The sequence below is a fragment of the Balaenoptera borealis genome, assembly GCF_965194805.1.
Source record: "Balaenoptera borealis genome assembly, chromosome: 16".
In the NCBI taxonomy this organism is placed as follows: domain Eukaryota; kingdom Metazoa; phylum Chordata; class Mammalia; order Artiodactyla; family Balaenopteridae; genus Balaenoptera; species Balaenoptera borealis.
Window position 1 is genome coordinate 14455382 of NC_138872.1, and position 27570 is coordinate 14482951.

At 45.0% G+C, this 27570-nt stretch overlaps 1 protein-coding gene across 7 annotated transcripts in view; it reads left to right on the forward strand.

Moving 5' to 3' along the window:
- The window catches only part of SLC13A3 (solute carrier family 13 member 3), a 94850-nt gene that overhangs the window by 46509 nt on the left and 20771 nt on the right, over window positions 1-27570 (forward strand). For 6 of the 7 annotated variants that reach the window (XM_082362825.1, XM_082362823.1, XM_082362826.1 and 3 more), the window contains 7 exons: window positions 532-797; window positions 3476-3636; window positions 12566-12632; window positions 15341-15526; window positions 17748-17873; window positions 22139-22234; window positions 23209-23313. In XM_082362825.1, coding sequence (XP_082218951.1) covers window positions 562-797; window positions 3476-3636; window positions 12566-12632; window positions 15341-15526; window positions 17748-17873; window positions 22139-22234; window positions 23209-23313 — 977 coding nt within the window. In that variant the 5' untranslated portion in view covers window positions 532-561. The remainder of the gene's footprint in view (window positions 1-531; window positions 798-3475; window positions 3637-12565; window positions 12633-15340; window positions 15527-17747; window positions 17874-22138; window positions 22235-23208; window positions 23314-27570) is intronic. The other variant, XM_082362828.1, reaches the window with a different exon arrangement.

Below are 27570 nucleotides of genomic sequence, written 5' to 3' on the forward strand. Positions count from 1 at the left end.
GCTCCCATGAGCAGCCCTCAACCAGTGATGACCAAGAGCTGGCAGATAAAGAGCCAGCTTCCTTGCCTCCCAGGGGGACTACTCTGAGGCATGATCTACACTGTCTTCTAGGGTCCCCATCAGGATTGAGCCCCAGCTGCCCTCCGTAGTAACCTTCTTGTTAATACACTGTCTTGGCGTCCTTCTCTGACTTCCTCACTGCCCTTCCAGAACTTTCTGAGATTCCCTGTCGAGCAAACTACTTTTCCCTCTCATGCCCATCTCAGGGTCTACTTCTAAGACAATGGGGGTATTTCATTTTATCATCAAACAATCCTATAAAATGGACAGATATAGCTTCCCCATTTTATAGTTGAGCAAAATGAGGCCCAGATAGGTGACACCACCAGCTCAAAGTCTGAGCCTTTGGCACTTACCCTCTCCACTGCCTCCCCGAGGAATGGGCCCTGATGGGCCCTGCTCCAGGACCTCTTCTCCCTCTGCCACCCCAAGCTCTGCTGACCCTCCTGGGCCTGCATCTCCCCCCTGCAGGAAGGTCGCTGCCTGTTCGTCATCCTGCTCATGGCGGTGTACTGGTGCACAGAGGCCCTGCCCCTCTCGGTGACGGCCTTGCTGCCCATCATCCTCTTCCCCTTCTTGGGCATCCTGCCCTCCAACAAGGTCTGCGCCCAGTACTTCCTGGACACCAACTTCCTCTTCCTCAGCGGTCTGATCATGGCCAGCGCCATCGAGGAGTGGAACCTGCACCGGAGAATTGCCCTCAAGGTCCTGATGCTCACTGGGGTCCAGCCGGCCAGGTAAGGCCAGGTAATGGGTCCAGCCCAGAGGTGGCGAGGCAGAGGGACCACATCTCTTGGAGCCCAAACCCACTCTTGCTGCTCTGGTCATCCAGGGCAACAAACTCATCATGTCCCACCATCCACTTGTTTATTCGTTTCTCAAATACTTAGTGAGCCCCTCTGTGTGCCAGACACAGTGCTAGGCCCTTGGGCAGTTCTCCAAAGTACGTAAGAATCACATGGGAATCAGTTGAAATGCTGATTCCCAGACCTCACCCCCAGGGATTCCTGTCCAGTAGTTTTAGAGGGGGCCATATTAGCAGTTTGACTCAGACCACTTGGGGCTGAATCCCACCTTTCCTGCTCTGGGAGGTGACTTAGCCTCTCTTTGCCTGTAAAATGATGATACAGTAGCTTGGACCTGCACAGTAAATGCTGGCTTATCATCCTGGTTTTCTACTTACCAGCCACAGTGACATGGTGGGTGGGGAGTGGATGGAAAGATGGCCTTGGAGAGACAGGGAGGGAGGGTCCATTCCTAAGGGCCTCGGGCCCCCTAGCTAGGATTCCAACTTTTATTTTAAGATGATTGAATGGCCTTTAAAATAAGGTCATTGTTGTTCTTTTAATCTTTTTTTTTTTTTGCAATTTGTTGAATCTTAAGGATTCCTTCCCAGTAATGTTTTTAAATGCATAAAGCACAACACATAGGATTTAAAACAACAACCACAACAATTACAGCAAAATGCACTTATCCAAACAATTTTTTAAAACCACACAAATTTGTGATAGAATACTATATGTACTTCTTTATTAACACAATAAATGATGAGATCTAGTAACAACCTCATAGCTGTAGTTTTGAGGCAGTTCTGAGTGTCAGTGATATTCCAAGATGTCTCAACTATTATAATGTGATATGGAAGTGTCTGTGACCTTTATTGGTAACAACTCCCCTTCTAATAGAGACAAAATTTTTAAAATTAATTAATTTATTTATTTATTTTTGGCTGCATTGGGTCTTTGTTGCTGCACGCGGGCTTTCTCTAGTTGTGGCGAGCGGGGGCTACTCTTCGTTGTGGTGCGCGGGCTTCTCACTGTGGTGGCTTCTCTTGTTGTGGAGCACGGGCTCTAGGCACGCGGGCTTCAGTAGTTGTGGCATGCGGGCTCAGTAGTTGTGGCTTGTGGGCTCTAGAGTACAGGCTCAGTAGTTGTGGCGCACGGGCTTAGTTGCTCTGCGACATGTGGGATCTTCCTGGACCAGGGCTCGAACCCGTGTCCCCTGCATTGGCAGGTGGATTCTTAACCACTGCACTACCAGGTAAGTCCTCCCCTTCTAATAATACTGAACTTTTTTGCCTATGTTTATCACTGAAGGAAATATTTAATTTCTATTAGATGTTAGTAAAATAGAGGTGTATTTCCCCCTATCATGTCCATTCTGAATTATATCCATGGCCCCCCTGGTTATCAATCTCTGCTTTAAAAAATTCTAAGCTGGGGAGTGACATGACCAGATTTGCATTTTTAAAAAAATTCCTCTTGGCTGCCATGTGGGGATCAGATGAAGGTGAGAAGCTGGATGCAGCCCAGGTAAGAGACTGTTCTGGGGATCCAGACGAGAGATAGTGCCACCTTGGACTAGGGTGGTGGCAGTGGAGATGGACTGAATGGATAGGTTTGAGAGCTCTTTTTATGGTGGGGATGGGGGTGGCGATGAGGGAGAAGGAGGTTCTGAATAACTCATGATTTTCTAGTGTCTGCTCTGGGCCAGGCATTCTGCTAGGCTCTGTAGCTGTTTCTTCATGGAGGAACTGTCAGTCCTATGGGAGAGACTCCATCTATAGAACTGATCCCAACACAAAGCAGAATTTAATACCTAAGGGACACATGGTGCAATATGAGCCCACATGAGAGCTATAGGGTGACTTCTTGGAGGAGGTTACATTTGGCCTTGAAGAATGGATGAGGCTGCTGTCAAACATGTTTTAAAGTTACAACAATGAAAACAGTATGACACTAGTTCAGAAATAGATTTTTAAAACACAGAATAAATAATCTGGAAGAAATCTAAATCCGTGGGAAAGGGAAGGATTCAAGAAGTGGTGGGTGTTGGAATAATTTGTGTATTCTTTAGGAAAAAATTCTACTCAGATCCGACTTTGTTCTATACAACTAAATTCCAGGTGGATTAAGAGTTCAATGTAAAGAAAAACAAATCACTAAACTTAGATTCCTGTTGGTGGGAGGGACCAAGCAATGGCAGGACATCAAGGTGTGTTTGGGAGCTGGCGAGAAACTCAGCAGAGCCTGAGCAGAGGTGCCTGGGAGGAGTGGGAAGGGAAGGGGGAGAGGAGGCTGGGAAGGCAACTTAGGGTGAAACAGTGGAGAGTCGTGGTGCCAAACCAAGACACCTTTATTCTGCAGTGGGAGCTATCCAGGATTTGTGGGCAAAGGAGAGAAAATTTCAGGGTTGGTGTGTCTTTAGAACTATTTTACCTTGGGCACCTGAGGTCAGTTCACTTACATACACTGAGTCAGTTTCCTTAGATCTAGAATAAGCGTGGTGAATGGATTTGGTTTCTACTTGGTCACTAGCTTGTCCTCTCTGGGCCTTAACTTTCCATGTGTAAACAAGTGGGATACAAACCAGAGGCCCCAGTTCTAGATCTGCCTCTAACTCCCTCTATTCCCAGGCTCATCCTAGGGATGATGGTGACCACCTCCTTTCTGTCCATGTGGCTGAGCAACACGGCCTCCACGGCCATGATGCTGCCCATCGCCAGCGCCATCCTGAAGAGTCTCTTTGGCCAGGAGGTTCGTAAAGACCTCAGCTGGGAGAGTGAAGAGAAAGCAAGTGAGTCTGTGGGAAGGGACTGGGAGCAACTCCACCAAGGTGGATGAGTGGGAGTGGGGACATCCAGAGGGTGTTGGGGAAAGCCAAGGGGATGCACTTACTGAGCACCTACTATGGGCCAAGTTTAATAATAATAATAACTGAGAATTCACTAAGTCAAACCATGGTACCTTTTTTAAAAATTTGCATTTATTGAGCATTTACTATGTACTAAGCAATGAGTTAAACACTTTACCTACATTAACTCCTTGGCCTCTCAAAACAGCCTCATGAAGTAGGTACTATGCAACTTGAAACAATGATGGGATCTATTTCAATGAGATTAGCAAAAATAAGAAAGCTGGATAGTGCCCAGTGTTGGCAGGAATGGGAGCCATTGGAACTCTATGCACTTCTAGACAGTGTGGACAGTCAGCCTTTCTTAAGGGTATTCTACAAATATTTAATCAAATTAAGTGTGCATATACCCTGGAACCCAGAGGTTTGGCCCTGAATGCAAGTACTAAAGGCATTCTGACACTGGTTCATGAGGAGACACGTGTGACCACGTTTAGTGCAGCATTCCCTGTGGTATGCTGGTTAGGGTTCGGGTTTGGGTTAGGGTTAGGGTTGTGGTATGGCCACCACCTCCAGTAAAGGAGGAGATTGAGTGTGGTGGGTGCACGTCACTGAGCACTATGCTGCTTTTAGGAACAAAGAATTAGAGGGACATATAGTTATATAAATAAATCTCATAAAACCTAGTTGTGATTGGAAAAGCCAGAAGGAGATATAGAACACAATATCGTTATGTAAATTAAAAATACTCACAAAAGACAAAACGTTTGCACGAACATAAACAAAGGAAAAGCTACACACTAAACGCATCCCAGTGGTTGCTCTGGGAAGGATGGAATTGGGAAATGGGGATAAAAGGGACCAAATTAATAAATAAAACAAAAAGAGTGGCCTTGTGCAACAGATAGTGAGAATGTGCCGTGAACTGAGGGATTGGATTCACTTAAATCTCTGAAATTGTGTTCTAAAGAAAACAAAACACAAGTAGCTGCCATGTTTTTAAATGACTAAATGAGAGCTCAGAGAGGGGAACTGACTTCTCCAAGTCACACAGCGAGCAAATGGTAGAGCCCAACTTTGCACCCAGGCAGTCTGGCTGCAGAGCCCACTCTCCTCCCCATGAAATCAGCTGCATCAGTGAGAATTCTTTTGGCTGCAGGTAAAAGGATGCCTGTCTGCCAGTGACTTAAAGAACAAGGGTTTATTTTCCTCAAATGTCAAAAAGTCAGAGAAGGGCAGTTCCAGGGTCATTTCAGAGGCACAAGGATGTCAGGGCTGTTCACTGGCATCTCTGTGATTCCCCTGGTCTTTCCCTCATGGTTGCAAAATGGCTGCCACATCCATCTGCATTAAAACGTCTTTCTTTACACACATGTATTTTAAAAGGAAGTTTTAAATTGGTATATATGTGGGCAGAGATTGCAGTATTAATTCTCCCTTTGTTCTTTTAGTAATAGAACCCCCACCTGGGCACATGCTTGTGCAGAGAAAAGACTGAATGTCTCAGCTTCCCTTGTGATTAGATGTGGTCATGTGACCAAGATTAGCTAATGGGGTATGAGTGGGAATGGTGTGTGCAGCTTCTGGGTGCTGCCCTTCCTGCTTCCTACTCCTGCTGGTTGGGATGTGAATAGGATGGTGCAGATGAGAGATGCTACCTAGGACCCAACGATGGAAGGTGTGTGTTGAGAGAGGGGATCGTAGATCTGCTCCAGTAGCTTTGGATCATTTACTCCAGTGAACACAGCATTTCCCACGAAACCATGGGCTTTGTGTGCTAGTTATAGTTTTTCGAATATGCATGAAAATAAATATATATCTGTTAAAAATCTAAATATTGATCCATGTGCCATCTATGTTAATCTCACTTACTGTGGTATGGGTATTTCCCCATCATGCAGTAAAGGATCTTGATTATTTTATTTCCGTGACAGCCCTGAAAGCTAGAAATGATTATAAGTACTTTACAGGCGAGGTTTAGAGAGATGAAGAATCAGTCACAGTGTTGGTAAAATAGTAGAGCCGGGATCTATGCAAGGTCAAAGTCTTCCACATGGAAGGGAAGAAATGTTCTATAGCAGAGGTTGGCAAACTTTTTCTGTAAATGACAAGACAGTAAAATATGTTTTGCTGGCCATTGGTCACAACTACTCAAACTCTGCCCTTGCAGGGAGAAAGCATCCATAGACAATATGTAAATGAGTGGGCGTGGCTGTGTTCCAATGAAATTTTACTTGTGGGTGCTGAAATTAAAATTTTGTATAATTTTTACATCACAAAATATTATTCTTCTACTGATTTTAGCCATCTACTTAAAAATGTGAAAACCACAGCTGGCAGGCAGCAGGCCAGATTCAACCTGTGGACCATAGTCTGCAGATCCCTAGTATTCCTTAGTAGAAGCCTAGTATTGGCTTTGTCAGTTTTCAAACTGTTTCCCCTGAGTCTTGGGGCTCCAAGAGAATACCTCATAGTCACCTTGGGGTGGCAGCAAGCAGTTAACTCTGCTCTGGCTCTCATTTCAACCCAGCTGCCCCCACTTTACCTACTTTATACCCTGAGCTTCCAAGTAACAATCACCGATGTTTATTGAGCACTTACTTCTATGCAAGGTCTCATCTAAGGGCCTTACATCTGAATGACGTGGAGCTAGCTTTGACCTCATTTAGAGCAATGGAAATGGAGGAAGAATTTAAAAAGTGGTTAAAGTAGTCCCCAAGGTCACGTAATTCCAAAACAGCAGCTCTGGTGTTTTGAATCCAGGTTGGTTGACTTTAGCACCTGTACTCTTAACCTCTGTTGTTCTGCCTCCCATAGAAGATGTTTTTTCTAAGAGTTTAGTGGCCAAAAAAAAAAAAAAAAAGTGTGAAAACCAATTCCCTTATCATATGAAAGAAGATGAAAAACCTGAGACTCGGGAAGGAGAAGGGACTTGCCCAAGGTCACACACAGCGTCAGGTGCGTAGGCGAAATCCAGAGTCTTTTCCCTTACGCTGCAGGATGTCAGGAGGCAGGAGACCCTGGGAGGCTGGGGCAGACCCCTGCTTTCGTAGGCGGCGGGATCAGAGAGCGGGGATTAGTTAATGATCAGCCCCAAGACCTAAAACGGGTAATTCCAGTGCAAAGAGAGATGTTCTCTTTCATACAGTTTCTGTGCTCTGTCCTGGTGGCAGGAGGTAAGGACAGGAGTGGAGGGAGTGGAGGGAGTGGAGACTCTGTTTATGGTCCAGGATAGGGGCGAGGAGGCTCCTGGAGGTTTAAGTCCCTGAGGGACACCCAGAGCAACAACTATAAGGATGATGTGAGCTACCATTTCCTGAAGACCCACCCTATGCCAGATACTGTGCTAAATTTTTCATACCCATTAGCTCATTTAATCTTCATAACAGTACTATGAAGTAGCTGACACCCATTTTACAGATGAAGAGACTGAGGGTCAGAAAGGCAAAATGTTTTGCCCAAAGCAACATGGTGAGTTAGTTGCTGAGCTTTGTCTGAATCTGGAATCTGTGCTTACAAGCCAGAACAAGATAGAGCCTGGGGCAGGGCAGGGCTCACTGGACAAGACCCTGGGGATCCTCAGCCTTGGAGGGCAACCCTGCTCCTTCTCTTCAGTTCTTTTACACACTCTGCTCCTTGCACTGCCTGGGGGACCAGGGCCACATGGGTGGTGGCTTCTCCTTCTACATGCATGTTCTCATTAGATCCTCCACTTCAGCCCTGCAAGGGTGGCCCTATCATCATGCCCATTCTACAGAGGAGGAAACTGATGCACAGAGTGGTGAAGTATTTGCCCAAAGTCCCTCAGCCAGTAAGGGGCCCACTTGGCTTTTGAATCTAAACTCTACCACTCTTTCCCCCTCCTTTTTTCTGCCCAAAGGAGGCTAGGTTGCCACCCATGCCTTTCCTTTAGGAATGCCCAAGATGCTGTCATTCCAAAAGCAATCTTGTAAGCTGAATTAAGCATTGCCCTCCTCTTCCCTCTTCATTCATGAGACTGGGAGAGGGGACCTCTTCCTGAGGCTCTTCTCTCATCTATAAAATGAGGACAAAACCACCCATTTCGTACATATCATTGTGAGGCTTACATGAGAAATGAGAGCCTGGCACATAGACATGGTTAATACGTGGCAGTTATACAATTGCTGTTACATAAAAACCAGTATAAGAGTTCCAGGAATTGGAAAGAGTGGGTAATAAGACCCTACACCTTGATTCAGGTTGAAGTTTCCTATGACTGCTAGTTGAGAAGGATTTGTTTATTACCCGTCTCCTCCATGGACTCCAAGTTCCATGGGAGCTTGTGTCAGTCTTTCTCATTGCTGTGAACTATAGTATTGTTCACCTAGAACACTGTTTGGCACGTAGTAGATAATCAATAAGTGTGTGAAATAAATAAATAAACAAACCAGTTACTGAACTGTTCTACGCCTGTTTCCTCATATATAAAATGGGGATATTAATCCTTACCACCCAGGTAGTTGTGAGAACTAAGTAAATTAATGGATGTAAAACTGCCCATCCTGGGGACCTTTGACTTTCCCTGGGGTGCTGTTTACCTAATCTGATACAAGAACTCTTTCCTGAGAGCCTTCTGTGTGCCAAACTTCAAGAACATTTCAGTCATACCGGGGAGGTTCGATTAGAGTTAGCTGTTCCAGGTCAGAGCCAGGTGGGTGCCTTTGGAGGTGGGGTGAGATTCAAGGGGTGGGGAATCAGTAGTCCTGGGAACAAGCCCGACTCTGCCATTAACCCAGTGGGTCATCTTGATCCCACCCTTCCCCCATGTCTCCAGGCCTCAGTTTCCCGAGGTGTAAAGAGGAAGGTAACAACCCCTGCCCAGCTCTCTCAGTCTGTTCTGAGGCTGCTGTAAGATTACAAATGTGAAAGTTCTAAGTTCTCCCACCTGATATAAACTCAGGGATTGTTATTATTTGAATAAGATCTTACATAAGCACCAAGCTCCTAACCAGCCGGCGATTTCTGGACTCAGGGAAGTCAGAACCTTTGGAGACTTTGGCCTGTTTTCGTGTGGTCACTTGGGTCACCGTGGTCACAGGAAGTACAGGGATGACCCGGGATAAATGGTTAAGAGTAGCCGAGCTGCTAGGGGCTGAGTAGCACCTTGGTTTTCCAAGTTTTTTTCAACTTCATCTTCATTGGTTTTATCATCATCATTAGAAAAAAAAAATGCTTGGTATCAAATTTTTTCACATTACTAATTTGCATAAAGAAAAAGTGAAACTCCCTCCTTCCTAATCTTAATTGCTACAGATAACTACTGTTCATAGCCGTGTGTGTATGAATAGCTTCCTCTGCCTCGTCTGTAGCACGTACAGTTTTGTATCGGGGCTCTCCAACTCCGATGCTGGCAGCAACCAGCTTCCATGGCTGAGAAAAGCGGCCAGGTGAGGACTGTGGCAAACTGGTGAGCACTCACCCCCTCTAAGGTCATGGGCAGCCACTGGAGGCTTCAGTTCCCCATCTCTAACTTCAGGGGAGTCTTCTCAACCCTGCCTGCCCAAAAGAATGACCTACAGAGCTTTAAAAAATACTGAGTCCCCAGAGCCTCTAAACCAGAACCTCCAGGGTGGGACCTAGGCATTCTCAGCAAATTCTAATGTTCATCCAGGGCTGAGGAAGGTGGCCTATCGTTATACCCGAGATGCTGGTGAGCTCTGCGGACATCTGATGCTGCGTGACAGCCATTCCCAACCCGGGTGAGAAGGGTACAGGGAGAGCTAGAGATGGGTGGGGGGTAGGGAGTCACTGGGTCAGGATTCTTCCTGTCTGGCCATCCCCTGGGGAGCGACTTTGCCCACCAGCATCAGTGTCCTATTAACAGCCCTTCACTTCCTGCTTCAGTGCCCCGGCCTCCGGCCTCGTGTGTTGCATGTGGACATGTGTTCCCATCACGGGAGCCCTGAAGCCCTTGTCCCCGTGGCCCAGGGTGAGCTGATCTGAATTTAGCCTTCAGACCCCTGCTGGTGGTCACCAGCCTCAGGCACAGTAAAAATGACCCAGTCAACCACCATGGAATCCTGCTCCCTCGTGGTACCAGCAGGAAAAGAACAGCCCAGAGTGGAGAAGGGCAGGGACTTCCCCAAGCCCCCTGGTGAGACAGGGAAAGAACTGAGGCTGGAGTCTAGACCCTTCCACCCAGTCTACATGGCCAAAGCCCCCCAGGAATACATCTGTAGTTAAACAGGTTGAGTTTGTCATCGTTGCTGCAGTGAGGGAGAGCACACACCACGGGCAACTACAGTCAACTCACAAGGTGCTAGAAAGCACCTCTCATAGGATTTGGGCTTTGGTTGGGTCATTTGGGCTGGGGCTGGGGGCTAAGGAAGCAGGGTTTGCTCTAGATTGGGTGCTGTCAGAGACTGGGGACAATTCTGTGATTAGGCAAGAAGTAACCATTTATTTAGCAAGAGAAGTGGAAGCTTGATATTTTGTGGGTGGCAAGTGGCTTTGCACTTAAACGAGGTTAGGAGGTGTCCTTGCTCTGGCTCATTTTATCAGTCTCAGAGTGACTTTGTCTGAAGTCGGTGATGTGTAAGATTATTTAGGTCCAACAAGAGAATGATGTGTCGTATCTGGGTCAGACCAGTTCCAGACTTCAGGGACCACTCTTATATTCTTTCTTAATAGTAACCCACATTTTCTAAATCCCCACTAGCGCTCAGATTCCTGTTAAATTTTTAAAATCAGAGGCTGGCAAACTTGGGCCCACCAAATCTAGCCTGCTGCCTGTTTTTCATGCAGCCTGTGAGCTAAGCATAGTTTTTATGTTTTTAAATGGTTGGATAAATCAAAAGAAGAAGAATATTTTGTGACATGTGAAGATTATATGAAATTCAGTTTCAGTATCCAAAAGTAAATGTTTAGTCACACTTACTCATTTCTGTATTGTCTACGGCTGCTTTCATGATATCATGGCAGATTTGAGTGGTTACAACAGAGATCATATGGCTTTTCATATTTACTACTGGCCTTTTACAGAAGAAGTTTGCTAATCCCTACTTTAAATGCCGTTTTAGTTGTTCAGGTTGCTATGACAAAAATACCAGAGACTGGGTATTTATTTCTCCCAGTTCTGGAGGCTGCGAAGTGCAAGATCAAGGTGCCAGCAGATCCGGTGTCTGTTGAGGGCCTTTTTCTGGTTTGTAGACAGCCGTCTTCTCACTGTGTCCTCACATGGTGGAAAAGGCAAGGGAGCTCTGTGGGGTCTCTTTTATAAGGGCACTAATCCCATTCATGAGGGCTCCTCCCTTATGACCTAATCACCTCCCCAAAACTCCACCTGTTAATACCATCACACTGGGGATTAGGTTTCAACATATGAATTTGGGGGGTGATGAAAACATTCTGTCTATAGCAAATAAGTCAACTCTTTAATCCTCTTGATAACCCTAGGGGAATTATTACTTCCATTTTATGAATTAAAGATGTTCAAGGAGATCAGGGGATTTATCTAAGCCAGAGTTTCTTAACTTTGGCACTATTTGACATTTTAGGTAGGATAATTCTTTCTTGTGGGGGCTGACTTATGTCCTGTAAGATTTAGCAGCATCCCTGACCTCTGACCACTAGATACCAGTAGCACCCCAACTCCCCCCATCCCAGTCGCAACAACCAAAAATGTCTCCAGACATTGTCCAATGTCCCCTGGAGGCAGAATCGACCCCAGGTGGGAACCACACTGATCTAAGGTCGCAAAGCAAGTAATGGAGTTAGGACTTGAACCCTGAACCCATGTGTTCAGCTACCAGTCACACTTCCAATGCCCTGGGATGGATTCTTTTGCTCTTGGTGATGGTTTCAGCTGCAGAAACTTTTAATCCCTTCAGTTGTCTCCACGACACTCCAAGGCTCCCGAGGGAGACTGACCTATAAAGCAAGGGCTTCTTTAAAAATGAAGTCAGATCCTGTCCTGACTCTCCTCTGCTCAAACACTCCCCTGGCTCCACTCCCATCTGGCTCAGAGGAGAAGCTAAAGTCCTTACTGTGAGCCCCAAGACCTCTGTGTGATCCACACCACTTCCTGCCACCTCACCCCTGCCACTTCTCCCACCTCTCCTCCTCCTTCATGCCCCTCCAGCCCCACTGATCTCCTTCCTGCTTCCCAACACACCAGACACACTCTCACCTCAGGGCCTTTGCACTTGCTGTTCCTGTTGCCCCCACCCCTCTTCCCACAACTCTTCAGATGATTGGCTCCTTTGTATCCTTGAGGTCTCAGCTCAAGTGCCATCAGCTCATATGTCTTCTCTGTTGACCTGATCACAATAGTCCACGTGCTCCTCCTCCCCACACTGCAGCCACTTTCCATCATATTGCCCAGTTTCATTTCCTCTGTCACTTTCATCACATCTTGAAGTTTTCTTTATTTGGTTATTGTCTGTCTCCCTTTCTAGAATATAACTTTCATGGGAGCAAGGACACTGTCCTATATTATTCACCGTGTACCCCAAGCTCATAGTCAATAGTACACAGTAGGTGCTCAATAAATGCTTTTTGAATGTATGGCAGACTGGGGTCACCCATCCCATTGCTGATCCATTACCACTCAGAGCTAGTCTTTCCCAAACATCCCTTTGACAATGACAGATCAGGTTAGCCTAGGCTTGAGTTATGGGTTGTCAAGCAGCCTTGCAGCTAACTCCCTGCCCACGAGCCTGAAGCCCTCTCCAAAAAGGAATGGGTGGGACAGGAGGATGGAATTTTGAGTATCTTTTTTTTTTTTTTTTTGGATCCAATGACTAGTATAGGCCAGGACCTGAGGAAGCACTCTTGATTGGCTGCACAAGAATGGGACACTCCTGTCCCATTTACTACATCACACTAAAGACATCGTGTTCTTTCCTCCTAGCTGCTGTGCGGAAAAACGGCCTGCATACTGTGCCCACGGAGATGCAATTTATTGCCGGCACAGAAGAGTGAGTTCCTGGTGAAATTCACAGAGGAGCCAGTGCTTGATCCAAGGAGATGATGAACAAGAATTCAGTGCTCCAAGCAATCCTCCGCCTACCCCCCAATTTTTCTCCAAATGACCTAATGCCCAAGTTTCCACCATTTATAGCTTTGGCTCCAGCCTCCTTGAAAAAAGCAAATGTGGGAAGGACAGGGGAGCACATTAAATCCCTAAAGGTCTGCTGAGGTGCAGGGTCTGGAAGGAGGGACCAGAAGAGCAGGAGGCACAAGCCACATGACAGTCGTGGAGGAGAGGGTGTACCAGGCCAAGCGGCTCCAAAGACAAAAATATCCTGAGACACCCTTCGCACTTGTGTGACTTAGGAAGTATCTTGACATTGACAGCACATTTAGTCTTTGGTGTCTTTTGTATATGGCAGCGTGGATAAGATCTGGGTGCTTCGAACCATGCAGACCTGGCTTTGAAGCCTGGCTTTGCCGCTTACCGGCTCTGTGATTTGGACAAGTCACTTAACCTCTCTGAACCCCAGTTAGTTTCACTTACCAACTGGACACGATATCAGAACCCACCTTATAGGGCTGTTTTGATATTAAATGAGAACATGTAGCTAAAGCAGGTTTCTGGGCCTTCCGTGCACAGATGGTAATGCTTGTTATTAATGGCATTGTTATCTCGATTTAATGGTGATGAAACAAACAGCAGGAAGTAAAGTGACTTGCTCAAGGCATTGCTGGACATCAGTCAGGTCTGTTTCATTCATTCAACAAATATTTATAGAGAGCTTACGATGAGCCAGGTACTGTCAGGGATACAGCAACAAACAGAAAAAAAACCCTGCTCTTGCGGAGAAACAAATACACAAGTAAAATCCATAGTGTGTCAGAAGGTTGGTGAGTGCTATGCAGGAGAACGAAGCAGGAAAGCAGGCTAGGGATGGGGTTGGGGGAAAGGGCAGTTTTTAAATGGGTGGTCAGGGAAGGCCTCACTAAGAAGGTCATTCTTGGGCAAACGGCTGTGGGAGGTGAAGGATCTGTGGGAAGAGGGTTCTCAGCAGAAGGACCAGCAGGTGCAAAAGTCCTGAGAGTTCAAAGCAGCCAGGAAGCCAGCGTGGCTGGAGGTGGGGGTCAGAGAGGTTGCTTGTGTAGCAGGAAGACAATGGTAGAGGGACAGAGCATGTGGGACCTCATCGGCCATTGATGTGGCTTTGACTTTGAATGAGATGGGAGCTGGTGGAGGGTTCTAGCAGAGGAGGGACATGATTTTACATGAGTTCACCTTATCCCATGGCCTGCGCTCCTTCCTGGCACCTTGTTTGGGGGCTTTGGGTCCAGCTTTGAGATATGGGTTCTATAGTTGGCCCAGCTACTCACTACCATGCAACCTGGGAACCACCTGCCCATGCAGAGCTTGTGCTGAGTCTTTTGGAAAAGAGCTGACCCCCACTCTCTGGAACTCCATGTCCACTGGATGCAGTCCCCAGCCCCACTCCGGGCCTCCGTTTCCCATCCAAACGAGGAAGGGAGTGAATGAGACAAGCCTGAGGGCCCTTTCCCTCTCTCATTCTCCTGTGAGGCTCAGTCTGGTTGGAGCCCCAGGTCTGAGGGAGGCCACATGTTCCTGACCAGGCCTCGCACCCTGAAAAGTCAGGCCAAGGCATCTGTCTCCAGCTGCTTCCAGCCGTTGTCTTCCTTTCAGACCCAGATCGCATCCCCACTGCCCTCTGGAGAAGGGGCCCCTCATGTTAGTAATTAAGGCCTGAAGATATTTGAACTATCTTTCATTCTTTCAAAGAAATTGATTTGTTACGCAGGGACAATTCTTAGTTTTATTCACTTATAAACATTTTATAATTGCACAAGTAAAAAGAAAAAAACTCTTAAACAAAAAGAAAAATGTACTCAGTATCTCACTCCCAAAGATAGATTAGAACAGTTAGGTAAATACTATTCTAGACTGTTTCTTGATATCTCTCTATATACATAAGTGCATTTCTTTATTTAAAAAAATTGATCACGCTACATATGCCACTTTATAACGCATCACCTCACTTAATGGAGTGTAGTGGACATCTTTTCACCTCAATAGATTTGTGTCAACATCATTATCTTTTAATCATATAATTAACAATTCTTAATTTTATTTTTTCCCCAAACTCCTCAACTGTACCAGGAAAATAACCCAGATAATACAAATAAAAAGTAAAAGAGGAAAAAAATCCATAATTCCGTCCCCAAGAAAGGCACCAAAACAACTTTGTGTATACCATTCTAGACTTTTCTTAATATTCTTATATTCATGAAATATGTGCATATTTTTAAAATAAAAAAACTAAGTAGTGCTGTTACCTACCTTTTCACTTTATATAATGGACATCTTTCATTTTAATAAACACCCATCTAAATCACCATTTTTAATAGCTGCATTGGTATTCCATCCAGAAAGAGGATCATCTTTTTTAGCCAATCCCTTTTTGATGGATATTTAGGTTGTTTTCCATTTAAATTATATTTAATACCAATTATTACTTTAGGACAACTTCTTAGAGTAGAACACTTAAGCTGAAGGGTTGCACATTTTTAGAGGTTTTTGGAGCCTGTGCCAATTGCCTTCTAGAAAGTTCACTTAGCTCTCCCGTCCTGGGCAGTGTGTTTCCCCATAAGGCCAGGAATTCTGAGTGTCTTCTGAATGGCTTCTCTTTGGGTTTGTTTAAAGCAAAGACTGTCCTGAGGAGGCGGAGGCTCCAACGGATCTCCAGGCTAACTCCAAGAAGGAGGAGGAATATCGCAGGAACATCTGGAAGGGCTTCCTCATCTCCATCCCCTACTCGGCCAGCATCGGGGGCACCGCCACCCTCACGGGCACGGCCCCCAACCTCATCCTGCTTGGCCAGCTCAAGAGGTAAAAGCCAGTGCCCCCCCCTCCCCAGCACTGGGGTTTCTTCTCCTTCTACTCTTCTCCTCCTCCTTCATCCAACATTCAGGAGTGTCTGTTGAATGTCTTCTATTGGCCAGGCTCTGGGGACCCAGCGATGCACAAACCCCAACAAAGTCCTTACTCTGGGACACTTCCATTCTGGTGGGAGAGACAAGCAATACAGGAAAAAGCAAAAGAATATATAATATGTTGGTGTGACGAGTTATGAAATAAAGCAGGATAATGGAGTAGAGGTGACAGGAGTGATGCTGTTTCATGTAGGTTGGTCATGGATGTGTGATCTCTCTCATATGGTGACGTTTGAGCAGAGACCTAGAAGTGAGGGGGTGAACTTTGTGGACACAGGAGGGAAGAGCATCCCAGACGGAGGGAATAGCTTGTTCAAAGGTGGGACTGTCCTGGGGAACAGCACGAAGACCAGCCAGGCTGGGGTTCAGAAGGGGATAAGGTAAGAAGAGCCCAGACTAAGGGAACAATTGTAAGGATGCAGCTCTTCCTAAAAGTGAGGTGGGGAGTCAGAGGAGAGCTGAGAGCCGAGGGGTGACACGATATGACATCTGCTTCTAAAACCAACCCCGGTGGGAGGTGTTGGTGTGTGGCTGTGATGTGCCGTGAGAAGCTTTGCAACCAGCCACACGGGCCAGCAGTGGAGTGGATTCTGCCAAGAAGTGAAATCTCCCCATCGCTGAAACTGTTCAAGCAGAGGCTGGGTGGCCATCCGTCAGGGCGTGAGAAGCAGAGAAGGATTCGACAAGATGGCTTGTCGTTGATTCCATTATTCCAAACCTCTGAGTCTGAAGATTTAAAAATCCTTAGAATCCTTCAAGATTCTAAGTATTTTCAGATTCCAGGATTCTGAGAGGTGGGGTTTCTAAGATTTCATTGCAGTGGAGATGCATTTACTCTATGAATGTAAGCATTTGACAAACAAACAGCAACAAAATTATTTGGTATTCAACATGGCCACATGTGCTGGCCAGCTTCTTTATCTGGTATTCAACCAAAGAATCAAGGACTTACTGGGATGATGGAGGGAAAGCTGGTTGGGTTGGTCTTCCTGAGAGTGGGCTTGGTGTACATAAATCAGTACTATACTTGTGGGTAGTCAAAGTTATTTTCATGAGAAAACTTAAGTACGCCCATGTCTTACGTCATGAACCAATTTTAAAACCTTAACCCTGCACCGTATTCTCAGGTTCTCAAATCCTTTGATTTTAAGAGTATGATGAAAAACAGTGATTCTCAGCCATGGGTGCATTTTAGAGTCTCCAGGGAAGGTGAAAATAATATGCTTGGATCTCGGTTGCAGAGATTCTGATTCAGGAGGTATGGGATGGGGGCCAGGTATTTCCCCAATTGATTTCAGCCCACTGCAAACCTTCGGTGTCTTTTCGTCTCCATTCTTTGAGCAAGACTTGGCTGTGAGACTGGAAAACCAGAAGCCAAGATGGTCCTGCTTCAGATGTAGGGACGATCTGGGCTGACCCTTTAGTCTCCTCCATTATCAGGAAGCGCCAGCAAAGGGGCAGTTGACTGGGAGGACAAAGCAGAGTGTTGAGTATTAGTTCTTGCTGGAGCACATCCCCAGGGCTGGACAGGAAAGACGTGGGCTCTGGGGGCCTCAGGGGCTGTTCCTGATTTGGGGGTTGGGGAGAATGAGAGGGCATTTGCTATCAGAGGATTTTTAGGCTGCCTGTCTGCTCTGATGTGAGCAAGGCTTTGTTCCAACTTGAAAAGAAATTAGGGGGAAAATGCTGGAGCTGTAAGTAAAAGTATCAAACATGAAGGATTTTGAGTAAAGTGCATGCACATTACATGCAAATCATATATAACATGTAATTGCACAAGCTAGGACCTTCTGGTCAGGAAGGAGAGTATTTGAAAGGAATATGGGGTTAACGAGGGGTTCTGAATCCCCATCGGGGAACCTGGGGAGACAGGGAAATGGCTGCCCTGAATGTTCTCCTTGGCCTTTGCTCCCCAAATACATTTTATTAGTTTATTCTGATCATGCACGATATAGACACATTATAGAACACTCAGAAAATACAGAAAACAAAATTTGAACGACGTTCAATCCCACTGGTAATACTGAGCATACTTCCTTTAATTTTCCTCTGTAAGTATATGTGCATCCATCGGCGTGGCTGACCCCGGCGGGCTCTCACCTCCCTCTTTTCTCCAGTTTCTTCCCACAGTGCGACGTGGTGAATTTCGGCTCCTGGTTCATCTTCGCCTTCCCTCTCATGCTGATGTTCCTGTTGGTGGGCTGGCTCTGGATCTCCTTCCTGTATGGAGGGATAACCCTGAGGTACCCAGGTGTTTCAGCTGAGCTTTGCGGCGGGATGAACCGTGCTCAGTAGCGAGTGGCCTTCCTAAGTCGTTACAGTTTCATGTCAGATGTGGTGCCTGTAGTCCTCCTCGCCTCCCAGGGATGTGGGGGTTACAGGTGGTGTGGGAACTCGCCTGCTAAGCCCAGGCCCTCGGTGAATGTCGCTCACCATCAATAATTACTAATAGTGTTGTTACTTAAGTAAGGTACACACATATCAGAGGAGAAGATGTGTAGCGTTTCCCATTTCACGGGGCCTCAGTACAGGAGAGAGTCTGGGGGGTCATGAGGACAAGGTATCAAATAACATTGACTCAGACAGTGAGAAAAATATTCCTTTATCGACTCATGTAGAATCGATCTGCTTATGTTGGGGAGAAAGTCTCAGTAGGGTGAGGAAAAACTTTAACTCTCTAACCTTTCCAAATTAGCCTTTTAAAAAAGAAAGAGCCAACCTCAGGCCCAGAGACTAGAGCCAGCAGTGGTATCTAGCCACTTTGCTTTACTTTCATGTCTTTATTTTCGTGGGTACTTTCTATGTATGACAAGTGATTCTTGTTTTCTACGTACGGGAGCGATAGAAAGTTTTCCATTTAAATACATTTCTTTAATTAAAATGCTGAGTCTAGTTGGAGGAAAATATTAAGGAAACATGAGCCCTGTGGTATGTGGCTATAGGAACATTTGTGGAAGTAGGTTATGAATGCCTGGAGTTTGGGGAATACTAAAATAGGAGCTGCAGCTCAGGGCTGGGGTAGCAGGCATGTCATAAAGTCATTCTCTGACTCAGTCCCCTCACCTCTCTGGACCTTAATTTTTCTCATCTGTAAAATGGGACCAGTAAGAGCTACTCTGGATCAAAGAGATGTGAAAACACCTTGAGAATAGAAAGGCTCTGATCGTGGTGTTCCTTGATCCCTCAGAGCAGAAACTCAGGGTTCAAAGCCCAGCTTAGCCGAGAGAAGCAAGCCCAGACATTGGACTCAGATAAACCAGAGTTCACATCATGGTTCTGCATGACCTTGAGCAACTCTGTCACCTCCCTGAGCCTTTACTTCTTTAATTTCTTCACTTGTAGATGGGGGATAATAATGAGCTACAGCTAAAATAAAGTCTAAATGAGGGAGAGTGCGAAAACTGCCCAGTGCTGAGCCTGAAACAGAGCCCCTTTCTCCTGTCTGCCTGTTCCTTGGACATCTGCAATACTTGGTCTCGGAGGAGGCTGTGATGAAGAAAATGCAGGTGGAGGGAAGCCCAGTGAGAGAGGTGTTTCTGGGTGGGTAGCAGGAAAGGTTCTGGCCAATCCCATGACATCGCCTTCCCTCAGCAAGTATCCACTGAGCATCTGCTACGTGCCTGATGCTGTCACAGGTGCTGAGGATGCAGCCCCTGGGCAAGGCTGAGGCGTTCCTGCCCTTGGGGAGCTTGCAGTCCAGGTCGGGGGAGACAGACAGTGAACAGCTAATCAAAGCAGAAATACCAGTCATGATTAGTGCTGGGAGGGAAATGGTTGGTGAGATCTGAGGGTGCACGTTAGAGGGCTCTCACCTTACTGGGAGGGCAGGAGAGCTTCCTTGGGAAAGTGTGTTTTGAGCAGGAATAGGAAGAGTGAATAGATTAACTCAGTAAAGGGAGAGAAGGAGATCGGGGTGATGAAGAGCATTCCGGGCAGATAGAACAATGAGTGCAAAGGCCCCCAGGCCAGAGGTAGCAAGGGGTCTTCTGGAAATGAAAAAAGTTAAAGGGACTGAGTTCAGGGTGTGAGGGAGATTTGTGGGCGATGAGGCAAAATGACCAACTGGGCATGATTTTACCTCCCCCCACCTCACCCCGACCCAGGGACTTTTGGCAACATCTGGAGACATTTTGGTTGTCACAGCCGAGGAAGTACTACTGGGGTCCATGCGGTAGAGGCCAGAGATGCTGCGAAACATTCTACGATATACAAGTCAACCCCCTAAACCAAAGAATTATCCCACCCCACAACAAAGAATGATCCTGCCCCAATATTGTCAAGAGCTCCAAGACTGAGAAACCCTGGGTTAGATCACTGAGGGCCTTGTGGGACATGGATCTTCATAAAAAAGAACCGTTGTGAGTTTTTTAAAAAGCATTTATTTGTTTAATTTGGATAAGCAACACATACACACGGTTCAAAAATCAAAAACAATAAAAAGAGGTATGCAGTGAGAATTCTTCCCAACCATGCCTTCGATTACCCAGTCACCCCATACATCCCCCCCAAACAAGTATCCACTTTTATTGGTTTCTTGGGTAATCTTCCAGAGTTTCCTAAGCAAATACAAGCAGATACTATATGTTTTCTGGTGACTGGTCTCCCTGACAGATACCATTTTGTATAGTAACAGGTATTTTTGTAAGGTAGATTTCCATAGGAGGGATTTCTTTTCTTTTTATTTTTTAAAATTAATTTATTTATTTTTGGCTGCATTGGGTCTTTGTTGCTGCGCGTGGGCTATTCTCTAGTTGCGTCGACCAGGGGCTACTCTTCGTTGCGGTGCGCCGGCTTCTCATTGCGGTGGCTTCTCTTGTTGTGGAGCACGGGCTCTAGGCGTGTGGGCTCAGTAGTTGTGGCTCACTGGCTCTAGAGCGCAGGCTCAGTAGTTGTGGCTCACGGGCTTAGCTGCTCCGCGGCTTGTGGGATCTTCCCGGACCAGGGCTCAAACCCGTGTCCCCTGCATTGGCAGGCGGATTCTCAACCACTGCGCCACCAGGGAAGCCCCATAGGAGGGATTTCTGGGTCAGAGAATAAACACTTTATTTTAATAGATACTGTCGAGTCGTTCTCCATAGGAATTGCACTAATTTGTTCCCCCATTTACAATGTATGAGAGTGTCTGTTTCCATGCAGCAAAGTGGATTTTTGCCAATCTGATAAGAGAAAAATAATTTGCGTTTATTTTAGAAGTAATTTTGAGAACCTTTTCATATTGAGGAGCAATATGAAAACTTTTCATATATTCATGGGTGACCCTGGTATTTCCTTTCCTGTGAATTGTTAAACTGTGTGTTTATATCCTTTGTACATTTAAAAAATTGATTGTTGGTCTTGGTTTTATTGATTTTGAGTACTCTTTCTATATTAAAAGATTAGTGCTTATTTTGAGTATGAGTTGCAAATATTTTTTCCTGATTTTTTACTTTCCTTATAGTGCTTTCTTTCATGCAGAATTTTTTAGAAACATTTTATGTAGATGAATTTATCAATCTTTTCTTATGTGGCTTCTGAATTTTCAATTACAGTTAGAAAGGTCTTCCCATTATAGGAGTTATAAAAGAATAATTCCATGTTTTCTTCTAGTATTTTAATATTTTTTATGTTTAAATTTTTTATCTATTTGGAGCTTATCCTTAGGATGCAGTGTAAGGACCCAACCTTGGGGTACAGGTTTGGATCCAACTTTTTTTTTGTTCCAGTTGGCCATCCAGTTGTCCTGATACCATTTACTGACACACAGACGTTTTTAATTTTAATGAAGTCAATTTATCTATTTTTGGTTGCTTGTGCTTTTCGTATCATGTCTAAGAAATATTTGCCTAATCTGAAGCCATGAAAATTTACCCTTATGTTTTCTTCGAAAAAATGTTACAGGTCTAGCTCTTCTTCTATTTAGGTCTTTGATCCATTTTGAGTTAAATTTTGTATGTGGTATGAGGTAGGGGTCCATGTTCATCCTCTTGCATGTGGCTATCCAGTTGTCTTAGCACCATTTGATGAAAGACTATTCTTTCCCCATTGAATGGTGTTGGTACCCTTATCAAAAATCAACTGACCATAGAAATGTGGGTTTATTTCTAGACTCTCAATTCGATTCCATTGATCTGTATGTCTAACATCAATGACTGAATAGGTCATCTTTTCTACACCAAGCTGGGATACCAACTTTATCATAGATTAAATCCCCATTTATGGTTTTGTCTATTTCTGGACTTTCTATTTTATTTCCTTGGTTTGTCTGTTTATTCATGAGTCTGTTTGACCCCCTAGAGGATTTTAAACCTGGGAGCCATATGATCAGATTCACATTTTTAAAAGACTATCCAGGCTATAGGTGGGCAGAACAGATTTTAGAAAGGGAACATAGAGGCAGGCAGACCACTCAGCAGGCTGTTGCAGAGTCTCCAAAACAGAGATAGTGAGACCTGGCCAGATGGTGGTGGGGTAGGTGAGACGTTAGTTAGACTGCAGTGGCCACTCCTAACCTCCCCACTTTCTGTTTCAGGGGCTGGAGGAAGAAGAAATCTGAGATCAGAAGTGATGCAGAAAATAGGGCTCGAGCCATGATTCAGGAGGAATTCCAGAACCTGGGGCCCATCAAGTACGTGGCACAGAGGTCCTCAGGGTGGGAAGAGAGCCAGGTACTAGACTTTCAGGAGAGCTACCTCTTGGCTTAATCCCTGACCCCCTTGGAGACTGAGTCCCAAGGGGATTTCAGGACCAGTGGCCTGGGAGCCTAGAGATGGAGGGTAGGGAGATGACTTACACAGTCAGCTCTTGCCCTGTCACTGGGGTAGATACCCTGAGGACCAGTAAGCCTCTCAGGTTGAACTTGGAGGGGGAACCTGTCACCTTCCCGCCTAATGCACACTTTCCTTCCTGGTTCATGGAATACCCGATGCTGCCTTGGGTGGCTTCCAGAACCTTGTTTAGCGCGTATTTCTCACATAGTGAAAATAACTAAGAGTTAGCAGGCCTTCACACAAGGTCTGACTCTGCCACTAATTTCTTGTGTAGCCTTGGGCAAGGCACTAACCCTCTCTGGGCCCTGCTCCCTGATCTGTGAAATGGGCACATTGGGTAGATATTTGCTCCAACATTCAGGGATTCTCTCTTTCTGCCTCTGTCTACCCCTCTCTCCATGTCTGTCCCTCTCTGTCTGTCCCCCTCTGTATGTATGACTGTTCCTCTCTCTTTGCCTAACTCTCTGTTTCTGTCAGTTTCCTTTCTCTCTGCTTTTCTGACTCTGTCTCTGTTTCACTTTCTTTTCCTCTCTGGATTGTCCCTAGGACTCTGGGAAATTCCCAGTGGGAAGGATATGAATGGTTTGTGGGGAGGGGTGCCTGATGCTCAGGAAGGATCCTAGGGCAGCATGGGAGCCCCAGGAAAGGAATCACTTACACCTGGGACACCACTCCCCACACTCTCGGGACCACCTGGGGAGTGAACTACTTCCAGCTTTCAGAGGTAGGGCCTGGCCCAGTCACACCCAGTGGGCCCCTGCCCGAGGGCTTCCTGTGCTGTGGTCCGGCCACAGCCCACGGTCACCATGGTGTCTGCATCTCTGTGCCACAGGTTTGCTGAACAGGCCGTGTTCATCCTTTTCTGCATATTCGCCATCCTCCTCTTCTCCCGGGACCCGAAGTTCATCCCCGGCTGGGCCAGCCTCTTCACCCCTGGGTGAGACTCTGGGGACCCATGGGATGGAGTTCAACAGGGAAGACTCGGGGCTGGGCCGCCGGAGCTGAGGAGGCAGTGCAGCTGGGGAGAACTGGGCTAGGTTTCCACCTTTCATCCGTGTAATTATTAACAGTTCCTTCTTTTGCCCTCAAAAGAGTTTAGGTTTGGATGATAAAACATTTAGGGTCTCATGTGTTACGAGCTTTGCGTTTGGAATCAGACAGAACTGGGTTCGAATGCCAGCTCCGCCACTTACAAACTGTGCAACCCTGAGCACAGTTTCATTCATTCATTCACTCAAACAACTTTTACTGAGCACCTATTTTGTGTTAAACATTACTCCAGAGCTGGGGACAGAGATAAAAACAAATAGACAACAAAATAACTGCAAATTGTAATGAGTGCTATGAAAGGAGGAGTGAGAGGGTTATATTATAAAAGAATGGAGTGGGGGGCATTGACTTTGGATAGTTCTGGAAAGAACCAAAATTTAGGAAGAGTAAAAATTAGAGACACACTGGGAATATCTACTAAAAGCCTGAGGTGGAAATCAACATTTGAAGAACTGAAAGAAACCCAGTGTAACCAGGGCCTGGTGGGAGGGAGGAAAATTGGCAGACATGTGACTGGAAGGGCAGGTGAGGACCAGACCATGAAGGGTCTTGTTGGACATGCTAAGAGTTTTGGTCTTGTTGTTTTTTTTTTTTTTATGGGAGATCAGTAGCAAGCTATTGGAGGGTTTTAAGGCACTTAACCTCTCTGTGCTTCAGCGTTCTCATCTGTAAAATGGCGTTGTAAATAGTCCAATTTTCATTGAATTGTTCTAAGGAGCAGTGAGTTAATACATGTCAAGTGATTAGAAGGGCACCTAGAAAGAGCTCAATCAAATGTTAGCTGTATTTATTAGGGAATGGATAGTGGGGGCAAAATATAGGTGGGGAGAACAGTTAGGAGCTATACCACCATCTAGATGATCCCAGCGGTCGTCAAACCAAGGCTCATGGACCAAATCTGGTCCACCGCTTGTTTTTGAATTTTTTTAAATGTTTTTAAGTGGCTAGAGGAAAGTCAAAAGACAAATAACATTTTGTGACACATGAACATTATATGAAATTCAAATTTCAGTATCTACAAATAAAGTTTTATTGGAACACAGCCACACCTATTCATTTACGTATTGTCTGTGGCTGTTTTCGTATTGTGTGCCCTTTATAGGAGATGTTTACTGAACCCTGGTTGAGGACGAAGGCTTCGATGGCTTGAATGAAAGTGGTGGCAATGGAGATGTAGCGGACAAGATATATTTCAAAGTTGGAAATGATAGGACTTGCTACTGGGTGGGATTTGGGGGCATGAGGGAAAGGAGTACCTGCATAGGTGGGTAGTTGGAAAATAACATTTCTTTAGGGGGTTGGGGGTGGCTTATCAACAGTTCCATTTTGGAGTTGTTTTAGACGTGTCAAGTCTAGAATGCCTTTCAAATACTGCAAAGGGTAGTTGGATGCGCAAGCCTGAAGCTCAGAGGAGTCAGGTTGCAGATATAAATCTGAGGGTCACCATATAAATTTCCAATTTAAATCCCTAGGAATTGATGGGCTCAGCCAGGGAAAGCATATAGGAGCGTAGAGAAGACTCTGAGGAACCCCAACATTTAGGAGCTGTATAGAGAATGATCCCATTAGAGAAAATGGAGAAGAAGCAGTCAACGAGGTAGGGGGAAACACTGGAGCAACGGACTAGCGCAGGCCAAGAGAGGGGAGTGTTTAAGGAAGGAGTGAGTGGGCAAATGTGTCAAATTCTGGTGTGAGTTAGAACACGATTAGATGGAAGATATGTCCTCTGGATTTGGCGAGCTCTGATGATTTTGATCAGCACCATCCAATAGAGATGTAATGTGAACCACAAATGTAACTTTAAATTTTTTAGTAGTCACATACAAAAGTAAAAAAAAAAAAATACAGATGAAATTAATTTGAATAATGTATTTTATTTAACACTATATCATTTCAATATGTAATCCATACAATAAATTATTGTTGAGCTAGTTTACATTCTTTTTTCCACACTAAATCTTCAAAATCTGATGTGTGTTTTACACTTGCCACATTTAGTCTTGTCACATTTCAAGTGTCCACTAGACACATGTGGCTCATGGTGACCATACTGGATAGAGCAGCCCTACACACTTCACCCTCTGAGCCTCAGACTCCCCCCACCCCTGGTAAAATGGGGGATATACGTTCCAATTTCATGAGGGTTCTTATGAGGAAGAAACAATATAATATCATGGAGCCAAAGGAAGTGGCTCTTATTACCATTCTTTTATTTTTCCAAAATGTAGGTACTTTGGGTTTGTTTTCAAATGAAAACTGGTGTTATAAACATTCCAACAATAGTTAAAATCACTTAGAACCTCAGTCTCCAGTTCTGATGTACGTCTTTTTTCTGACTTAAAAAATACCTGTCTGGGAACTGTTCTACATCTTGATCGCATTGGTGGTTACAGGACCATATACATTAGGCAAAACTCATTGAACTATATCCTTAAAATGGGTGCATTTTATGGCATGTTAATTATACCTCAATTCAACTAATTTTAAAACACATGCAAACTCACTGAAAAGAAGCCTAGCAAACACAAGAATTTTTTAAACAGAAATGTGATTACAGTAAACGTAGTATTTGTTGTTTTTTTAACTTTTTATTGTATATTGGAGTAGAGTTGATTAACGATGTTGTGATAGTTTCAGGTGTACAGCAAAGTGATTCAGTTATACATATACATGAAACATAGTATTTGTGATCTGCTTTTTTCTTTGTTGTTTAGTTACAAAATTATGCTCGTTATAAAAAACTCAAACAATGCTAAATTGAAAAAGTAAAAGTTAGTTTTCCTTCATTCGCCAGAGATTATCACAATTAACAGTTTGGTGTATAACATTTCAGATACAAACACACAACCCATATTAATACATACACACATACATATATGTTTACATATAACAAAAAATTGGAAAATACAATAATATGCTCATAGACAACTTGCTATTTCTGACCTACTTCATTCTTTTTAAACAGTGCATTGTAGTCTATAGAATGGGCACATCTTAATTTATTTAACCAATTCCTTTTTGGATCGTGTCCAATACTGCAAATAAAAACTTGCTTTTTTTTTTCTTAATGTACAAGGTAACTTGGTTGTATTTCCATGTCAAATGTAACAATTGATATTATCTTTTATCCTTTTTGTGAACAGCTGAGGGGTATTTCATTATATATATTGTAATACACAATGTATTTAAACATGTCCCTGCTAAAAATCCTCCATTTTTTCTAATCTTATCAATAATGAACATCCCGGTACATAATCTGTGTACAAGAGCCCAATTATTTCCTGAGGATAAATTCCTAGAGGTACAACAACTGGATTAAGGGGTATTCACATGTAAAGTTTTGAAATGTATTGCCAGCAAGTGTTTCTCAACATCCTCGTTAGATATTATCACCCTTTTCACGTTTTGCCTGTCTGTTAGCATGTGTTTTGATCTGTATTTCTCTATTACAGTGATATTGACCATCTTTTCCAGTTTCTTGGCTGTTTGAATACTCTTATTCCCAAATATGTGGGCTGAAAGCCCTTTGTTGGCACTTGGCTCTGTGCTTCATTGAACTTGGAGCCAGATGTATCTGAGTTCAAGGCCATCTCCTCTACAGACTATGGTCTGGCCCTGAGCAAGTTGCTATTGCTCTTGGAGCCTCAGATTCCTCATCTGAAATGGAAGATGCCTGCCCTCAAGGGCTGTTTCTGAGACTACTGTGGGCTTCATGTCTCCATAGGACATGTTGTGGATCCTTGCAAGGTGGTAGTGAGGTTTTGAGGGGCTATGAGGTGGGCTCCATCTGGGCTCTGCTGGTGTGAATGGCCTGCATCTCCATGTACTAAGCTGCCCATCCCAGGAGGAATGCAAGCAGGAGCCGAACAAATACATACAGGACTGTTACAGGAGCCCCGGTTATGGTGATGCATGGGGGTACCATAGACCCCAACCTTCTGTGGCTCTCAGATTCTCCCCTCTTTGATCAAGTCCCTCTTCCTAGGGTCCTTGAAATGGGAGGATAAACATTTGTTTGGCTCAAGCAGAGTCTAAATGCCCCAGGGAGCAGTGGATAAAGAGCTTCTGCATCCATGGGTGGTTGCATCCCTGCTGATTGCAGTGCAGAACAGAATCCGGTGGCCTCCAACAATGTCCCCTTCAC